This window comes from Mastomys coucha, unplaced genomic scaffold, assembly GCF_008632895.1.
Source record: "Mastomys coucha isolate ucsf_1 unplaced genomic scaffold, UCSF_Mcou_1 pScaffold20, whole genome shotgun sequence".
Taxonomy (NCBI): Eukaryota; Metazoa; Chordata; class Mammalia; order Rodentia; family Muridae; genus Mastomys; species Mastomys coucha.
Window position 1 is genome coordinate 23357281 of NW_022196903.1, and position 19868 is coordinate 23377148.

At 47.2% G+C, this 19868-nt stretch overlaps 2 protein-coding genes across 2 annotated transcripts; one reads left to right on the plus strand and one right to left on the minus strand.

Annotated features, from left to right (window-relative positions):
- Window positions 1-8732: 8732 nt before the first annotated feature.
- Gcc1 (GRIP and coiled-coil domain containing 1) lies at window positions 8733-13759 on the minus strand. Its single transcript, XM_031381332.1, has 2 exons — window positions 12307-13759; window positions 8733-11341 (listed from the first exon to the last, which is right to left on the minus strand). The coding sequence occupies exons 1-2, from the start codon at window positions 13336-13338 to the stop codon at window positions 10037-10039; spliced, it is 2337 nt and encodes a 778-aa protein (XP_031237192.1). The 5' UTR covers window positions 13339-13759; the 3' UTR covers window positions 8733-10036.
- A 1730-nt stretch (window positions 13760-15489) lies between these two features.
- On the plus strand, window positions 15490-18459 carry Arf5 (ADP ribosylation factor 5). Its single transcript, XM_031381333.1, has 6 exons — window positions 15490-15702; window positions 16230-16310; window positions 16666-16775; window positions 17131-17202; window positions 17697-17822; window positions 17935-18459. Exons 1-6 carry the CDS (start codon window positions 15636-15638, stop codon window positions 18019-18021), a joined length of 543 nt encoding a protein of 180 aa, XP_031237193.1. The 5' UTR covers window positions 15490-15635; the 3' UTR covers window positions 18022-18459.
- Window positions 18460-19868: the final 1409 nt, after the last annotated feature.

The window sequence follows — 19868 nt, forward strand, 5'->3', positions numbered from 1 at the left end:
ATTTATGTTCATTTAAGAAAATACTAGTAGTGATGTATTATTTTAAAATATACAGTTAATATGTTTGGGGTTATTTAAATTTTATATTGAGAAAAATGTATATATTTTCAGTATTGCTATAGACAAGCATCTACATAAGACTGTTAAATTGATTGTTGTTTTATATCAAACAACTTATATAATACTCATTTTATAGTTATAATATTTTATAAATTTTAAAGAATATGACAAAAAAATTAACTTCAATTAAAAAGGATAAGAAGATTGTCTGGGTTATCTGGGCATGCCTAATGTAATCGCAAGGGTCCTTAGAAGTAAAGCATAGAAGAGAAAGGAAGAAGGCTGTGGCGGTGATTCAGTGAGGTGCTTGTCTTGTAAGCATGCCAGCCTGTGTAAATCTGTTCAGAACCTCATGCCTTGGGAGGTCACCGGCCTTAGTGGATAATCTATTACTGTGGTTTTGCTAAAGAGAGATAACAAATTGCCCTCTAGTTACCTTGTACTCATAGGCTAGCCCCGCCTCTCAGTCGTGGCCAGAGAAACATCTTTTTACAGTGGGCAGGAGTTGACAGTTTCATTACTGGATAAAGGGCTGACAGTGAGTGACTGTTGAGGGCCAAGCCCTAACCAGTCATCTATACCACCCACATACCCCTGTACTCAAGGAAAACTATGGAAGAGGGATCAGGAAGAAAGTAAGAGCTGGAGAGTGGAAAGGAGTGCTCCAAACATCTTCTGCACATGACATGGTTGGTGCTATCATGGCCGTTGTGGTTGCTTGCATAAACCTGTACAAGACTGGGATCATTGATATGCCATTGTGAATGGGAGAAGGTCCCATTCCTCCCTGAGGAGCTATTGGCAATTAATGGGTGCCAGGGACAAGGCAAATGTTTTATTCAGTGATGTAGTCTCTGGGAAGTCATCAATGTTCCAGTAAATCCCCTCCCATCCGTCCTTATACAGACAGTCCTACTTAAACTCACTGGGACACACACACACACACACACACAGAGGAAGGGAACAAAGGGAAGAAGGGTTTCAGTGGGAGGACAAGGAATGAGACAGGACAAAATGGGCAATACGAGAAACTGACAGAATATTTTAATTAAGTATAATAAACTAAATTGAAAAGGAATATAAGTGTGCTCTTTAAAAAGAACTCAAAGGAAAAGAAAACAAAGAGAAAGGATAATATAACAAAGGATAGATATACATTGTACTCTGAAAATACATCACACCAATGTGTGAAACCGTACAATAAGTTGGTTTCAAACTGTTCGGTGCTGTGAACGCTATGCTTCATGCCTGCTCACTGATGCTCTCACTGCAGTTCAGAGACAACCGTCAACATTTGTGTCTCATGACTTATGATGAAGTTCTGTCTTAACATTTCACTGTCACAGAATAGGACACTGAAAAATGGTGGCTTACTCTTCACATGCCTGAAGAGAGCAATGTTGCCATTTTTAACATGTTTTGTTTTTTTTTTTTTTTTATCCCTTTGCTTGTGGATACCTTTTTCTTTTCAGTCCTTCCTCTGACTGCCAGGACACCTGTGTTTTTGATCTTTGGTCACTCTCACTATTCTTTCTGTCATCGTTCTGAAATACAAATTAAACTCTTCATTATCAAAAGCAAAAGCAGGGGGGAAGAATGACTCCTGGTTAAATGAAAATGGCAGCAGTAAATGCAGTATGAATCCTAGACACAATTCTGTACTAGAGATGGGGAAATGACAAGAAGGATGTTCAGGCTAATTAATAAGCTGTTATGCAGATGGTAGATTGTAGTACTGCACAGATGTTAAATTTACTGTATTTGATGACTGTACTGTGTTATATACAAGAATAGTCTTGTTCTTTGAAATAATGATGCTTTCAAGGAGAAGGAATGTGATACATATATGCAATTTACTCTCAATGATTCAGAAAAATACAACTGTATGGAGTCCATGAAAAGACTGAGAATATAGAATAATTTTTAAAATATTTCTATTTACTGGGGACTAGAGAGGTGTCTGAGTGACTAAGAGTTCTTGCTGCTATTCCAGAGGACCTAAGTTAGGTCTCCAAGCACCCACATCAGGCAGCTCATGACCACCTGCAATGCCAGCACCTGATGCCCTCTTTTGGCCTCTGCAGGCATATGCAGACACACACACACACACACACACACACACACACCATTTGTTTTTTAAGACAGGGTTTCTCTGTGTAGCCCTAGCTGTCCTGGAACTCACTCTGTAGACCAGGCTAGCCTTGAACTCAGAGTTCTGCCTGCCTCTGCCTCCTGAATGCTGGGATTAAACTTGTGGGCCACCACCTAGTAAGTTCTGTCTTCTTTTTAAATGGACAGATAAACAGTGATGTAGCCTAATGTTCCACATTTCCTGTGTGGGCTAGGTGACTTTTGGGATGTGGACACCAGCACTCACAGGTGAACATTTCTGAGTAAGTCACCCTTAGTTGTCTCCATGGGTAGCAGTGTCCTTCTGGTCTCTCCACTTCTCCTTCTTGTATCTCTGTGAAAAATTTAGAAGCACTGGTGGATCTCGGGAGTCTGTGGGAGTAACCCTAGCTGAGATTCCTAGTAGCTGGGGATGTGGTGACTCAAGTGGCCACCTCCTGTAGCCAGGTAGAACTTCTAGTGGAGAGGGGAGACATCAACCCACCCACAAAACCTTCAACCTAAAATTCGTCCTGCCTATAAGACGAAGCAGAGATTGAGGGATGGCCAAGCAATGACTGCTCCAATTTGAGACCCATCCTATTGGGAGAGAGTCAGTCCCTGACACTATTAATGATGCTCTGCTATGCTTGCAGACAGGAGCCTAGCATAACTGTCTCCTGAGAAGCCACACCCAGCAGCAAATGGAAACAGATGCAGAGACTCACAGCCAAACATCAGGCAGAGCTAGGGGAGTCTTGAGGAAGAGTGGGGGCTATTGAACGAGCCAGAGGGTCAAGAACACCAGACAAAAGCCCTACATAGTCAACTAACCTGGGTCCATGGGGGCTCACAGAAGTTGAACCACCATCCAAAGTGCATGCATGGGCTAGTGGGACCTTAGCACCCTACACATTTGTAGCAAATGTTCAGCTTGGTCGTCATATGCATGCCCTAACAATTGGAGCTTGGGAATGGGGCTGGGTGCTGTCTCTACTCTGTTGCCTGTCATTGGATCCCCTTCCCCTAGTTGAACTTCCTGGTCAGGCCTCAGTGGGAGAGGATGAGCTTAGTCCTGCTGGGACTTGAAGTCCCAGGGCAAGGTGGTACCCAAGACAGATTTCCCCTTCTCTGAGAAGACGGGGAGGGGTAATGAGGGGGTGGATTTGTAAAAGTGGAACTGGGAGGCGAGGAGAGGAAGGAAATGGGACTGTGATCTGGATGTAAAGTGAATAAATAAATTAATGAATAAAAAAAAAGAGATCTACCATAAGACCCAATTACAACCAATCTTCTAGCTTATAATTGTTATATAAGTGTATTTATGTGTAATAAAGCATAGGGGCCAGAAAACTAGAAAGGAGTGAGTCCATGGGTTGAGGGAGACCTTAAGCAGGAGATATGGAGGGGGTAATAGAATCCTGCAATATAAAAATGAGAAGGGAAAAACTAGGGACAGAAGGGTATAGTGGGGATGGGGGTGATAGGGACAGAATCAATCACAACTAAGTAGGCATGAGACTGACACAAGAAACCTATAATTTTATATGCTAATTAAAATATGAAGATTAGGGAGCTCAGAAAATGACTCAGTGTGTAACCTTGCAAGGATGAAGTCCTAGTTCCTATCTTTTTTTTTTTTGTTTTTTTTTGTTTGTTTGTTTGTTTTTTTGAGACAAGGTTTCTCTGTATAGTCCTGGCTGTCCTGGAACTCACTCTGTAGACCAGGCTGGCCTCAAACTCAGAAATCCACCTGCCTCTGCCTCTGCCTCCCAAGTGCTGGCATTAAAGGTATGCGCCACCACTGCCAGGCCCTAGTTCCTATCTTAAAGCCTCATGTAAGAAGCAGGGCACAATGACACACAGCTATAACCTCAGTGTTCAGGATGCAGAGAAACATGGAGATCCTGTGGGTTTGCTGGTCAGCAAGAAATGCTGTTTTAATAAACATGGTAGAGGTTTGCAGAGAGGGCTCAGTGATTAAGAGTGTGTACTGCTCTCCAGAGATCCCAAGTTCAGCTTCCAGCACCCATGATGGATGAGTTACACCTCTAACTACAGTTACAGGGAGAGCTGATAGTCCAAACCTCTGAGTGTACTTACACACACACACACACACACACACACACACACACACACACAATTTTAAAAGTAAATCTTTCTGGAACCTGGCATGGTGACACATATCTTTAATCCCAGTACCTGGAAGATAGAGGCAGACAGATCTCTATGAGTTAAAGGTCATCCTGGTCTATCTAGTGAGTTCCAAAACAGCCTGTGCTACATAAAGAAACCTGTCTCAAAAAAAAAAAAAAAACATATTTCAAAAGTAAATAAAGTGGAGAACAAGAGGAAGATACTTAACATCTACCTATGGCCTCCACATTTACATGTGCACCTATAACCACATATGCACTACAGCACACATACATCATTAAATTTAATTTTTCAAAGCCATACAAGACTGCAGAGTAAAACTCTTTAAAAACAAATAAATTCTGACAACTAAAAAGTAGATCTCACCAAAGCTGTGAGTAGGATTACAGTCTGGGAGAGTTCCAGGGGAAAAGAGATGGAGGGATTCATGAGTACTCGTCGAATTTAAGAGATTCTGGTGTGCCATTGCAAAGAGTAGTTAAGTAAGGTACAGCATACTGCACATCTCAGAAAGCTAGGATTCTGAATTGTCTTCATCATAAAGAAATGACAAGTGTTTGAGAAGGTATGTGTAACCTTATTTAGTACACGATACAGGTTTAGAAACATATCACAAGATACCTTAATACGTACACATTTTATGTCTATGTGTCAGTTGGAAATGTTCAATAAAAATACAACCAGTAAGCTGGGTGGTGGTGGCACACGCCTTTAATCCCAGCCCTTGGGAGGTTGAGGCAGACGGATTTCTGAGTTCGAGGCCAGCCTGGTCTACAAAGTGAGTTTCAGGACAGCCAGGGCTACACAGAGAAACCCTGTTTCGAAAAAACAAACAAACAAAAACAAACAAACAAACAAAAAAAGAAACAGTAGGCAGAAAAATCTGAGCATGATGGCACACAACTGTAACCCTGCACTTGGGGAGTTGAGGCAGGAGCATTGGGCATTAAAGGTTACCCTTGGTTCCAGAGCAGGTTCAAGGCCAGTCACCCAAGACTCCTCCTAAGTAAGACAAACATAGGGCTGAAGAAATGATCATTCAACTGGCAGGTAGCAAGCCCCTTAAACTCCAGCTCAGGGGTTCCAATGTTCTCTTCTGGCCTCTGTAGGAACTGCACATACATGGTGCACAGAAACACAGCACACGAAACACCTACATACATACTTTTTTTTTTCTGAATTTTTAGTTTTTATTTTTCAAGACAGGGTTTCTTCTGTATAGCTCTGAATGTCCTGGAACTACTAGGGAGACAAGGCAAACTCAGACATCCACCTGCCTCTACTCTGCTATTGCTGGGATTGCTAGTAGCCTGTGCCATAACACCCAGGTATAAAATCACTTTTTAAAGGACAAAAATAAAGACAAAAAAAAAAACAATAAAATAGAAAAGATAACTTAAATTTGGATGACTATATTAATACTATTATGCCACGAATGGTGTGAGCTCTATATATTGCTGGGCATGGTGGTACAAGCCTGTATTTAATTCCAGTTCTCCAGAGGCAAAAGTAGGCAGATCTCTTGGAGTGTGAAGACAGCCTGATCTATATAGTGAGTTTCAGGCCAATCAAGGCTACATAGTGAGATCCTATCTCAAAAACAATTTAAATTTCTACCCTAAAACTGCCCCAATTGTTTTTTCTTAGAAGTCAAACACAATATAAAGATAAGAGATAAAGATAGAAATGGGCCATTGGGGGCAGGGAGACAGAACACATCAGGACATGAAAGCAGAAGGGAAGGGGATGGGGGTCAGAAGGTCTAAATAGTGAAGAAAAGGATGGGAGGACAACAAGGTGTGGGTGGTCGGTAAACAAATGTAAAGAGGAAACAAGATGAACACCTACAACTTGATTAAGCTAGCACCTGAGAGGCAGCGGCAGGAGGAATTCTGTGAGTTTAAGGACAGCCTGGTCTATGCAGTGAGCTCTAGGAAAGTTAGGACTACAGAGAGAGCTTGTCTCTAAATAACATTAATCTTTTTGAAAGTCTTAAATGGATGTGTTCTCCATAGATGAATGATTCTTCTAGAAGCCATGGATTTTTAAATAAAAATCCCAGTCCCTGGTGTGGGACATCTCCCTACAAGTTATTGGCTAGGAAAGCCCCAAAGGCTCCCCACCCCCAAACCATACAGGCTATTGACGTTTCTCTTGGTTTTCCATCCAGATTTGATGGTAAGACCTGGTTGCTGAAGACAGTGTGTAATTTAGTCACAAGACATAAAGAAATAAAACTGGAAATGAGCTGCAGGCATCTTTCCGACTAGCTAGCCTTCATTGTGCCAGAAGATTCTATGTAAGCTACTGGGGGGTTCAAGTTATCAGCTTTCTTACTTGTACCTCTGTTGTGGATGGCCCTGGTGCTGCCTGTATTTTGATGTTAATTCTGCTTTTCCAGGAGGGGTTATCTGGACTGAGGAATGAGTCACATACTCAGGTGACTTCTTTTGAATCTCCCCCTCCACCCCCCATGAATAAAGGGATCAATCACTGGGCGAGTAGGTAGGACTTCCTTCTGGGTTGGATGGAAGGAGAGAGGAAGCAGGAGAGAGTTAGGACTTTTTGGACAGGGATAGCGAGAGGGCAAGATAGAGCTACTAGTGTCTCCGGGCTCAAATGGCAAAGCCACCAGGATTCGCCACTGGAGGATTTAGAATTAATATGGCTTACAAGATTAGGATTCTAGTTGTTGCTCCCAGGACTGAGTTACCATTGTTTCTGAACATTGTTTGTGTGTTTTGCTTTGTCCGGCAGTTCAACTGGGTTCAAGAGAGAAGGTACGGAAGCAAAGCATGGATTTGCCAGATGTGCACCACAAAGGCTTCGAAACCACCACATAGGGGTTTCAAAGCATGGGGCTGGCATGGTAACAACCTGCCAGTGGGAATGTATGGAACTGGGTGGAGAGATTTTGGAGCTCTGAGTCAGAGAGTCTCCATGAGATAAGAACTGTCCGGTGAGATGGCCAGGGCTGAGAGTAGCTGGGTGTAGCACAGGAACTTGCCCATCTTTTTAATATTTCCAGCAACATACATAAGCATCCTATAAGTTACAATAATGACCTGCCAGGGAAGATGTATTCTTCAGTGTAATAGTGGCATGATTGTTATGGGGATTACCAACCTCCTTAGGGTTGAAGTTGAGGCCCATGTCACAGGTTCTGTAAACCTGTAGTCATAGGTTCCAGGGAGAAACCTACCAGTGTGTTTAGCTAGATGATCTTGCCCAACTGCCTTCCAAATATTCATGCTTATACTCACAGATCAATGCAGAGCCCAGCTATCATCGGGGAAGCCTCTTGTTGCAGCAGGTTGTGATTACTGCAGAAACTTCTAAATGGTCGAAATACTTGAGCAAGAGACTCTAAGGGGCTGGAGAGAGGGCTCCGTGGTTAAAGGCAATCGCTGCTCTTCTAGAGTTCTCAGGTTCATTTCCTACCATCTACATGGGAACTTGCTATTGTCTGCAACTCCAGTTCCAGGGGATGTGACAACCTCTCTGACTCCTGGGGGTACAAGGCACACATGTGAAACACAGTCAAACATGCAGGCAAAACACTCATACACATAAAAACAAAAGTTGGTTTGCTTTGTTATGTTTTGTTTTTTAATTTTAAAAAAGGAGAGAGAGAAAATGCCTTTTTATTAAACTCCCTGGGCCTCACACAAAAAGAAAACACGAAACTTTGAGGGGACTTGCTGACAAGAATTTCAGTGAGAGGGAAAGGAACTTGGGAGGAGGAATTGAAGATGTAGTGAGAATGAGTAAAATTATTTCATAAATGTATGAAAAGGACAAAGAAAAAATTTAAGCTCAGCAAATACTAGTTCTAGAAAAGCAACTGTGGCTAAGGATCTGTCCTTCCTAGAGCCAGCTAAAAATAACAGCAACCACAGGCTATCCTATTAGAGGGAGCAAGATAAAGAAATAAAGTCTATTATTAGCTTATTAGCTTGATGTCCTGAGATAACTTTCCAGGGTATCATGAATCCCGAGTTTAGTGAACAAAAAGCACTCATAAACAGATTACTCCTAGAGTATGAGCCAGTAATTATGGATGCATCAAGCCCACTCACTAAACCCTTTGCTTTTCTGTTATGGCTGCTCTCTCTCTCTCTCTCTCTCTCTCTCTCTCTCTCTCTCTCACACACACACACACACACACACACACACACACACAAAGAAAAAAAAAATTCCAACCTAAGAAGTTTGTTATCTGTCAGACAGTTAAAGCCCTGAGGTATGCCTCCCTGGAGTAAAGCTCACGAATTAACATAATGGAATATGGATTTGAGCTCAGAGATCAATATAAGGGACTATATATCTAGCCTTTTCATTTGCCATTTATTTTCACACTCTACTTGTGTCCAGACGTATAGACACCACCATTAACGAAACACAGCTCAAGTCACTCAGGTTTAATGACCATTGTTATTACCATAAAGACATCACTTCTGTTCCATTGAAGTCAGATTACGCAAATAATCAGGTCACCTCCTCCCATAGAAAACATCGTTAATCAAAGTCTTCTGCACCCCAAACCCTCACAAAACAGATCTCAATAATAAAAATAGCAAAAGATAGATATTAATGGCCAAACATTGGTCTTTCAGGTCCAAAGGTCTTTATAACCCAGAAGAGCAGACTGAAAAGAATTGGGCAACTCATAGTGCTTTGACCCAAGTTTTCTGAGAGCTACTTTCCTTAAAGAATAGAATTAACCAAAAGGAAAAAAAGAATAGAATTAACCTTTGCCATGATCACAGGGCAGAAAGTATTTCAGCTGAACTATGCTTTTCCTGTGAGGGTCCTAACAGTGTTTTGGAATCTGCAGCAAATTACCGCCTTTTTCCTGTCCCTGCAAAAGCAAACACAGCTGGGAATACATCTTGGCAGAAATTCCTCGTATCCCTGCAGGCCCCGGCTCACTGTCCAAACGCTCTGAAAGAAGCTAAGATTTCATTTCTTATACAAGCTCAACACTGAGGGAAAAGGCTATAGAGTCATTCGCTCACACTCTCGGGCCAGCCTTAAGCAGGAGAGGTTTATTTTTAATCCTGTCCTGGCCCAAATAGGACCAATTTGGAAATCTCCAAGATCACACTGCTGCTCAGGACCCTCTCTGGGATGGACACAAAGTGGTAAGCTGGTCCCTGGAAGCAAAGTTCTAAGTTCTGGGATGAGCTCACTCAGCCCTTTGGACAAACTGTTACTGTTTCTAACTCCCTGGTCTCTTTCTGGCTTGATGTTAATGTCCCCAGAGAATTAGGACAAAAGTGGACCAGATTCTGACAGAGAAGGAATACATGCATAGTTACTGCATATGTTCAAAGTCAGATGAATTCCCCTGGGAGTCGCATTTACTCCTAGCTCTGAGCCGGGAGCATAATAAAATATCTTATTCACAAAGACCCTCACCACTTCCCTAACTTGCTCCTCCCTCCTATCCCCAGCCTTTCTCCCTAACCTGTTCCACATACAGACTGCTACAAGGTGCTGTCTCAATACTGGCAGTCTCCCGAGAGCCCAAGGATAAAATTGCATTAATGGCACTTGGCAGATAATCCCATTCTACTTTGAACCGCTGTGAGTTCAACACAGTGAAGAAATAAATAAGAATGTAAGAGAAGAGGCCATAGAAATCCGAGCCTGCCCTTCCCACATAAAAGAGGCACGGAGATTTCAAGAGTTGGTGAAAAAGTGTCTATCATCTCTTGCTGGAAGGCCACCAGCTCCCACCACTTGGGAGCCGCATTAGCACTTGTTTCTCCTCGGGACTGAAGTGCAAGATGGTGAGGATGGCTGTGAGCGTCTGCTGGCGGCCCAGGCTGTCCGGCAAGGTCAGGAAGCGGTAGATGATGTTTTTGAGATATTCCAGGTTGGCTCCCTCCCTGCTCTGGTCCCTCATGTTCTTTTCGATGTGGCTCTGAAGGGCTCCAACCTCCTCTCGATGCCGCTCGCCCTCCTCCAGTAGCCTTTCCTGCAGCTGATGGGCCTCTACCTCCAGCCTGTGTTTCTGCTTCCTCAGAGATGTGATCTCCACCTCCTTTCGAGCTAACTGCTCAGCATAAAGGAAGAAGGTGGGCTCGTTGGCTGCAGCAAGCTGCAAGGCTTGGGTCAAGCTATCTGAGGAAGCTGTGTCGGCTGGGTCCCCAAGACCTCCACCACCCACTCCTCCCACGGGGCTTCTGCGTCCTGGCAACCCAGAGGACAAGGCCACAGAACGTAGTTGCTCCAGCTCCAAGTCCTTCTCAGCAAGCACAGCCAGGGCCCGGTCCCGCTGCTTGTGTAGCTCCTCCTCCAGTTTCAGTGTGCGGTCCCTGAAGTCCAGCTGGCTGCGCTCCAGTTCCTGCCGATGGAGCTGCTGCAGCCGGGCCAGCTCCTGCTTCCAGTCCTCAGCCTCCTGCTGGTGCTGGCTTTCCAGCTCCTCACAGGACAGCCGCAGGGAGATATACTTGTCCTTCAACTCAGCAAGCTGCCCCTGCGCTGCCTCCAGCTCCTTCCCCAGGTTCCCGTCTTTGGTGTTCTTGTTTTTGAGCACAACCTGGGCTCTCATCTTGTACCGCTCAAACTCTTCCTTCAGCTGCTTCAGCTCCTGTTGGTAGTACAGCGCAGTAGCCTTTTCCCCATCGGCAGCCTCGGAGTTGGCCATTATCTCAGGGTCGCAGAGCTTCTCCACGTCCAGGGTCACCTGGCTTTTCCTAGCTGCAACCTGCAGTAGCCTCTTGAGCTTCTCCATCTTGTCCTTCAAGACATTGATATCCAGACTGGATTCATCACCGTGGATGTCAAGAGAGGACCGGCTGGAGGCTGCAAGGGCCAGTGTCTTGTTCTCCAGGTCCAGCTGCAAAATTCGCTCCTTCAGCTTCTGGATGGCCAGCTGGTCTTTCTGCTTGGCTTTCTCATAGGTACCCAGCAGTTCAGACACCTCAGAGATCTGGTTCTCCAGAGCTGCTACCCTTTGTTCTTCTACCTGAGACTGCTGGCGAAGCTGGTCCTCTGCAAGGGCTGTCTGCAAAGCAAAGAACAGGTGACAAGGCATCCAGGAAAGTCACAGAGAAGTGAACGGAGCTTGGGGTGACCCAGAACAAGTGGAAACTGGAGATTTTTAACTCAAGTTTGTATATGTGCTGTTTCTACCATAGTTTTCCATTTTTTCATTAAGCTTGAATACAAAGTACATTCCTGTTAGCCATGCACTTTCCAAATCATTTAAAGAAGCCATGTAACATTCTTTCCCTTTCCCAACATTCCTGGAAATTCAAAACCAACCTGGATCCCTCTCTATTCTAATCTACTGAAAGGAACACTATAAAACAGTTTTTTAAAACAGGCAAACCACAACTGAGTGCAAACACAAGACATTTCTCCAGTCACCCTACCTAGAAGCACACACTTCTCAGGATACACACAAGCTTTCCCTACATAGCTATCACTATACTGCCTCAAACAGCCTGGCTGGGAAGATGCCAACACCCAGAGGCCTAGATAGAGCTATCTGGCTTGAACCTAGAAATACTCAGAAACTCCTCATCCAGTTAGAAGGACACCACACAAAACCAGACTTCCTAGGACTCCCTGGTGGAATTTTTCACTTGGCATCGAGTAGTGTGCACGTTGGGAATGTGGAACCAGACTGAAATCCCAGCACTCACGCTAACAAGCACCAGGCATTTCTTGACTAGAACAAGATCCTGCGTTAAGTGGGGAAAGGGGTGCCTTTAATCCCAGCACTTGGTATAAAAAAGCAGGCAGATCTGTGAGTTCAAGGGCAGACTGGGTTACATGGTAAGACCCTGCCTCATGAAACACACACACACACACACAGACACACACAGAAACAAACACACATGCACGCATGCACACATGCATGGGAATGCACTACCGTTATCTACTGACCAAAAGAGAAAAATAATAAAATGTTAATATTTCCTATGTAAGTTAAAATGACCGTTTGCAGACTCTGAGAATAATTACCTTCCTCATTTCTTGCTGCAATTGGGCCTGGAAATGGCTTTTAAGACGGGCAGCCTCTTGCTGAAGCTCCTGCAGCCGGGGGTCTGGTCGGTTCTTCTCATCTCGAACGGCTTCCAGCTCACTTTTCAACTCCTCGACCTCACGGGTCAGTTGCTTGGTCTGCAGTTCAAACCCTTCTATCTGATCAGCTGCATATGCCCGCCCTGCCAAGGCTTCTCTGGTCTCTTCTAACCGAAGTTCCAGGTCCTGGCGTTGGGTCCTCTCCTCCTGCAAGAGCTTCTGGAGCTCCCGCAGCATCAAGGCATGGTCGCTCTGCTCCTGGGCACGATCGTGCTGCTGTGTAATAAGTCGGGCTTTGGTTTCTGCTATCTGCTCTTGCAGCCCCTTCAAGTCTCCCTCCAGGCGGCCTCGCTCTTCCTCTGCCTTTTTATTGGCATCTTCTAAGTCCTGCTTCATCTTCTTCTTATCCGCCAGGTAAGAAGCCTCCATACGGGACTTTTCCTGAGTGACTGTAGCTAAGGAGCTAGTCAAAGTGGCCAACTGAGTCTTCAGCTGATGAACTCTTTTATCCATCTCACTACCCGCTGATGGCCCATCCCCACTACTACTACTAACGCCACTCTCTGACCCACTGGCCTCTTCAGACTTTGGAGGAAGTGGTCCACGGGCCACTCTGTCATCTTCAACCCCAAATTCGCCCTTGACACTTGTAAGACTGGCTGCGGTATCCAGGCTAGTGGCAGTTCCGGTGCTATCCTCGCTGTGAGTGGAGCATCGGTCATCCACAGAATCGGGAAACGCGAGACCTGGAGGCTGCACACCTGAGAGGCTTACATCCGCCTCATGGGACACCGACAGTACCTTGATGCTGGCCTCCAGGGCTTCTTTCTCCTTCAGAAGGCTTTTATAGGCACGGACCACATCCTTGAGCCTTGCCTGGTATTGGAGAAGCTGCTTTTTCTGTGTCTCTATGGTCTCCAGAAGATCCTTCTTGCTTGGGCCGCCCCCGAAATTCATCCCAAACTTCTCCATGGGGGTTCTGGAGTGGGCTGCTCCACGTAAGCGTTCTTACAGCCCTGGACAGAGCCACAAAGACAGCTAAAAGTGAAGCAGAGAGAATCGTCTGCCTGCAGGCAATTCACCCGGTCCGTCCAGCGGCCCGGGCGGGATGAGGGGCCCTGGTAGCCAGGCAAAAGCACTGTGGGAGCCAGGCCGAAGGTGGGAGCCAGTTCCAACCTGGAGGCGGGAGTGACGCTGGCCTAGCAGGAACACTCAGCCACGGCTCTCCAGTATAGGCCCTGAACCTGTTCCGCCCTAGCCGCTCCTCTGGCCACCGCAACCTAGACCCGCCTCCCTCCGCCCACGATCAGCCCAGGGTTTACACTAAGCCCGGTTCCATCTCGATTTCCCAACTACTGAACGGCACCGCTTCCGGGTTCACTGGAAGTGACGGCAGCAAAACGCCACAGACCCCGCCCCCACTAGCCGTGAGATGGGTGGGGCTTCCGCATCCAGGGTTTGCTGGTGACCTGGAGAGGGAGTAACCTGCAGGTAGAGTTAGCAAAAGTAAAGTCTAGAACATCTGAGCAGTGGTTTGGAGACGCCTAACTTTGCCCTCAAGGTACCACCAGTGAGCGACAGGGGGCGACGTCGCACTGCATTTGCCCCCAAAAACCTAGATGAAAGTCGCATCAAACTATTTTGGGGCAATGTCCAACATTTGGGACAACAGTTAGGACTCATACTAGGAAAACGAGGCCAGTACTTAGTTACCATAAAGCATAATAGCTCCCTTCCTTAGCTCTGCTTAGTAAGAGGGGCATTATAATACCATAAATAAGGTCCATCTTACATACCAGCATATGCTGGGGTGGGGGCTGTGTCACAAGAGTTTTTGCTATTTAGTCTTTGCAAAATTCTGTTCAGAGGGTATCATTAGCACCAATTTACATTTACTAGAACATACAGTGAAATGTACAGAGGGGTAACATGTCCAATGTCACTCAGCTAGTAAGTTTAGGACTCCTATCTCAGTCAACATACTAAATGCTATGCCAGAGAGCACCATTGAAGTCGAATGGCCTTGTCCCAAGAAACGCCAAACTGCAAGGAAGCAGACACGCAAACGAGGAGACTCTGCCTTCACCGCAGTGTGTACAGGTATCGAGGAAGTGGTATAAAAGACGAGGCGCCTGTCAGGACAGACTCTTAGGGGAGAGGAATTGGGAGTCTGAGAGATGAATAAAGACTGCCCAGCTCAATGCAGATGTGGGAAACCAGCATCAAGGAAAGTGGAAACCTCACAGGGACCTCAGGTCTCAGCCTGACTTGCTCAGGAAGCTGACGGGTGTGGGAGAGGGGTGGCTACTGCTGAGGCTGGAACAAAGGGTAGGACACACCTCAAAGGCATTTAGATGTCATCTTGGGTGACAAGACATTAAACGATTTTCATCTCAGGAGGACACCATCAAAACTCTGCTTTTTTCTTTTTCCATCAAGACTCTTGTGGGGTCTGTAAGACGGACGGCTCAGCAATAAAGGCACTACCCACTGGGCCCAACGCCCTGACCTGAGTTCTATCACCAGGGCCCACACGGTGGAGAGAGCAGATCCCCACAGGTCCTCTGAGGTCTACACACCTCCACACACGAACACGAAAAGTGGGGAGGGACTACAAAACAAAAGAAGACTCCTGTGACATTATGAAGATATCAAGCCTATGAGGAAGCAAGAGAGACAGAGACAGAGACAGACAGAGAGAGAGAGAGAGAGAGAGAGAGAGAAGTGACAACAGGTTTGAAGAAAATATTTCTCTAATAAAGATCTACTCGGGAGGCCAAGGCAGCCGCGGCATCTCCGTGAGTTCGAGACTAGGCTGGTCTACATAGCAAGTTCCAGGCCACTCAAGGCTACATAGTGGACATAGTGTTTCAAAACAAAAAGACAATGAGCTACTTTGAGAATCTTTTAAACGTACTTTTCGACCCTATCAAAGCCTTCCTAGGAATGCAAATCTGTGACTTAAGAGTAAAGCAAAGTCGTGCAGCCACTGGAGACCCAGAACAATTCCCTTTCCAAGCTCTGGGCTCCAGGCAGGCTGCCAGGCCTCGCTAGACTTCAGTTCCGCAAACGCGCCTGGGGGCGGGGCTGGGGGCGGGCCCGGAGGGGCGGGGCCACGTGACGTCGGGCGGACCCGGACGCGCGGAGGTGGCGGCGGCGGCGGCGGCGGCGCCTCCTCCTTCTGCTATTGCGCCCCATCCCCCCCGCGGCCGGCCGGTTCCAGCCCTCGCCCCGCGTCCCCTGCCCGCGCCCCCGCCCCGGGCCCCGCCATGGGCCTCACGGTGTCCGCGCTCTTTTCGCGGATCTTCGGGAAGAAGCAGATGCGGATCCTTATGGGTGAGGCAGATCGAGCGCGCGGCCCGCTTGGGGCGCCGGCCCCGCCGCAGCCCTCCCGCCCCCGCGTGCCCCCCCCAAGCCCCGCTCACCTGGCACCCTGACCCCGAGACACCCCACCGCCCAAGCCTCCGGGGCCCCGCTCTCGTGCAAGCCACGATCTGCAGTGTCGGCCCCGGGCCTGAAACCCGGAGCTGGGGCCTGGGTGGGGTGACGCTTCCTCCGCCCCAGCCCGGCTGCTAAGAAGGGAGGATTCCGCCCTTGGAAACGACTTTTCAAAGGAACGCGGCCTTCCTCCCGGGCCCCCTACCTCCCTACCCCCTCTCGCCCCTCGGGCACTTGAGGGGCAGGAGTTGGCACTCGCCACCCAGACTGCCCTCAAGGCCCGGAAGGTGGAGAACAGCGCGCACCTGGAGGCGCTCCTGCTCTCCGCCCCCGTCACCATCAGCTGGCCAGGCCTCTCCCTTTCCCTGGTCTCTAGGGGGCTCCCTCGCTCCCATCTCCATTCTTTGCCCCCGTCTCCGTTGCAGTTGGCTTGGATGCGGCTGGCAAGACTACCATCCTGTACAAACTGAAGTTGGGGGAGATTGTCACCACCATCCCCACTATAGGTGAGTCCGGGAACAAGGCAGGGGGAAACAGGAATGTCGCTTTGGGCCTTGTCGGGGTCTGCTCTCACCTCTGCCTAGGCCCTTATCTGTTCCTGACCCTGACACCAGATCCGGCTACTTGAGAAGTGGGTCACCATATCTCTAAGCGCCTGATGGTGCCTGAGGCGTGGACCGTGAGCCTAGCATATCTGTTGACCTCCGGTCTCTGGATTATATTCCCCTCAGCTTTGGTGGTCAATGCCTTTTGGGTTTGTGTGCTTTGCAGAGATCGGAGTGGTTTTAATGAGTTCCTTTCAGGACCTTTTTTTTTTTCTCTCTCCTCAAAAAAAAAAAAAAAATTTATTTTTTTCTGCAGGCTTCAATGTGGAAACAGTGGAATATAAGAACATCTGTTTCACAGTGTGGGATGTGGGAGGCCAGGATAAGATTCGGCCTCTGTGGAGACACTACTTCCAGAACACTCAGGTGGAGTTGGGTTGGAAGGTGGAGGGCACAACCCCTGGGAGAGGGGTTGAGTTAGACCAGGACTGAGTTGTTGGCTGAGTCCGTGGCTATCACCACTCTTACCTTTGCTAAGCTTAAGAACTCACCCTCATCTTATTCCGAGAAGCAGAGTTCTAGGGCCATGCTGTCTACAGTAGCTCTCAACAACACATCTTTTAGCTCACTCCCTCTGTGGTCTCTGCAGACTGTTACTAGAAGTTCACCAGATGAGAAAGGCTGATACAACTCAGGATGGGAGACTGTGAGAATAGGCCAGGTAAGGCTGGGACCTAGGTAGGAGTGATCCCATCTGCTTCTTCTCTTCCTTCTCACCCAGGGCCTCATCTTTGTGGTAGACAGCAATGACCGGGAGCGGGTCCAGGAGTCTGCTGACGAGCTGCAGAAGATGGTAAATGCCCAGCTATGGGAACCTTCGCCCTTGCCTTTTGGACAGAATCCTCGGGGTGGTATGGAAGTCCCGTACACTAGGGCAGGGGCTTTGCCTTTGTGGCACTGGATAAGTATTATTTTACCTACTTTAGACAGGACTTTTTATGTAAATCCTTTCCCCTTTCCATCTGATCCTACAGAGTTGGGAAAAAGAGAGAGGGGGTCATCTATGCTAAAGAGAAACAGCATCTCACGTTACTTGTTGTTTTCTGTTGGAATTTTTGTCATCTTTGCTTAGAACAAGTTCTTAAATTAGGATTTTTTTTTTTTATCTAGAGGTTAAGTTTAGGGGTTTTGAGCTCATTTATAACTGTCCTTATGTTCAGCAATGAACTACACAGTGCACTGCATTTTTCCTACAAAGAATCTGGAAGTTTGGAAGGGGTGCTCCCCAACAGTGCAGTCAGCAAGGAGTCTGGCAACCACAGATTCCACCCTCCCTTCTCCCCTCAGCTGCAGGAGGACGAGCTTCGGGATGCGGTGCTGCTGGTGTTTGCCAACAAGCAGGACATGCCCAACGCCATGCCTGTGAGTGAGCTGACTGACAAGCTGGGGCTCCAACACTTGCGTAGCCGCACGGTAAGGATCCTGTCCCCTTTGTTCTGGGCTTCAGGCTTTCCTCGGGAGCCCGGCTGCAGAGAGGTATCCCTTCTCTTCCCTGATGCTGATTTCCTTCTCTTTCTTCCTACAGTGGTATGTCCAGGCCACCTGTGCCACCCAAGGCACAGGCCTTTATGATGGGCTGGACTGGCTGTCCCATGAGCTGTCAAAGCGCTAGCCAGCCAGGGGCAGGCCCCTGCTGCCCGGAAGCTCCCGCGTGCATCCCGGGATGACCAGACTCCCGGACTCCTCAGGCAGTGCCCTTCCTTCCCACTCTTCCTCCCCACAGACAGGCCTCTGCTCCTGCGCCTGCCTGCATGCTCTCTCTTGTCGTTGGAGCCTGGAGCCTTGCTCTCTGGGCACAGAGGGCTCTGCTCTCCTGCCTGCTGGGACCTGTGGAAGGGCTTCCTGGCCAAGGCCCCCTCTTCCAGGGGAGGAGCAGGGATCTGGATTTAATTTTGTTTTGGTTTTGGTTTTTTTTTTTTGTTTTTTTGTTTTTTTGTTTTCTGTTTTGGGTGTACCCTTGGGGCCAGGTTTGGGGGGAGGAAAGTGAGGGCTCCGGGTGGTGCTATGATGTGGAACTGGATATTGAGTAATAAATTTGCTGTGGTTTGTACCCGGTGTTGTCTGTTGCCTGGAAGTTGGGAAGCTGGGTTACTATGGGCACAGAAAGACAATGTGGGAGAGGCTGAAAGCAGCTGAAGCCTGGAGGACAATGCACATGGACCCTTTTCTCCCTCAGCTTCCCCTGTAGTGTTTCTAGGGTGAAGAAATTCCATTTCTTCCTCAATTCTGAAGATGGTTCATTAAGGGTATGAATACCGGCCAGGAAGTGGTGGCACACATCTTTAATCCCAGCGCTTGGGAGGCAGAGGCAGGCAGATTTCTGAGTTCTGAGTTCGAGGCCAGCCTGGTCTACAGAGTGAGTTCCAGGACAGCCAGGGCTATGCAGAGAAACCCTGTCTCAAAAAAACAAAACAAACAAACAAACAAAAAAAACGGGGGGAATGAATACCTTTCTCATTCTACAAACCACAGAGTCCGTTCCCTATCTTTTACCTAGCTCCTTAGCAGTTTGTCATCGCTTTGTACACATGGACATTAAAAAGATAGGCCCCCGAAGACATACAAGAAAAATGATCCATCCTGTCAGCCAAGCAACATGCATGTTTAAAATTACCCAGATGACTCCATCTCCAGTGAGCATCTATGAGCCTTGTTTACTGAACACTGCTGAAGCCTTCGCTGGGAACCACTGACACCATCTACATGGAAAGATCCCATCTATGCAGAATCAGGAAGTGCACCTAAAAGACCAGGTCTCCAGGCTGTTCTCCACGCAAGGTTGATTACATGTTTCCCTGTGGATCCCAGCAAAGCTTAAATTAAGCAAGGCCTGTTGTCCCCATTTCAAGTACCTCTCTTCATCTTCTCAGTTTGTCTAGGTTCTAGGCTGAGGTTTTTCTCCTTGAGCTTTGCAGGAAGTGATCAAGCAGAGCCTAGGGATGGGGGAGGGGGGCTGGTATCCTTTCTGGCAGATCTGGCTTTCTGCCCAGCCAGGTCACCTGTAACACAGCTGGGCTTGGTAAAGTGCAGTTCTGGAGGTTCCTCCATCTAAACCATTCTTTCTGAGCCTTTAAGATTTTAAAAGTAATTTTACCCTCAATGGTTATGTATCCAGTTTTCTTGCCCTCACTAAGAAAATAATTTCCAAAATGTTTTGAGCTTTTCTTCCTGAGGTCCCTAAAGACCAATATTTTTTTTTTTAAACCTTGGCTGACTTGAACTTCAAACAAACAAAAAACAAAGATGAGCCACAGAGAACTAAGCAGAATGCCCTTGTTAGGAAGTAAATAGGTTGATTCCTATCTTGTTAATAAGAAAGAGAGGGACAGATCTAAAGTCTCAGATTGCAGCACTGATTCCCAGTTTAATCCTACCTCATTGCTTAGAGTTAAGAAGGCAAGTGCCCAAAGCTCCAGACCCACTTTCTTTGGCCCATGATAGATGCTACTATGCCAGTGC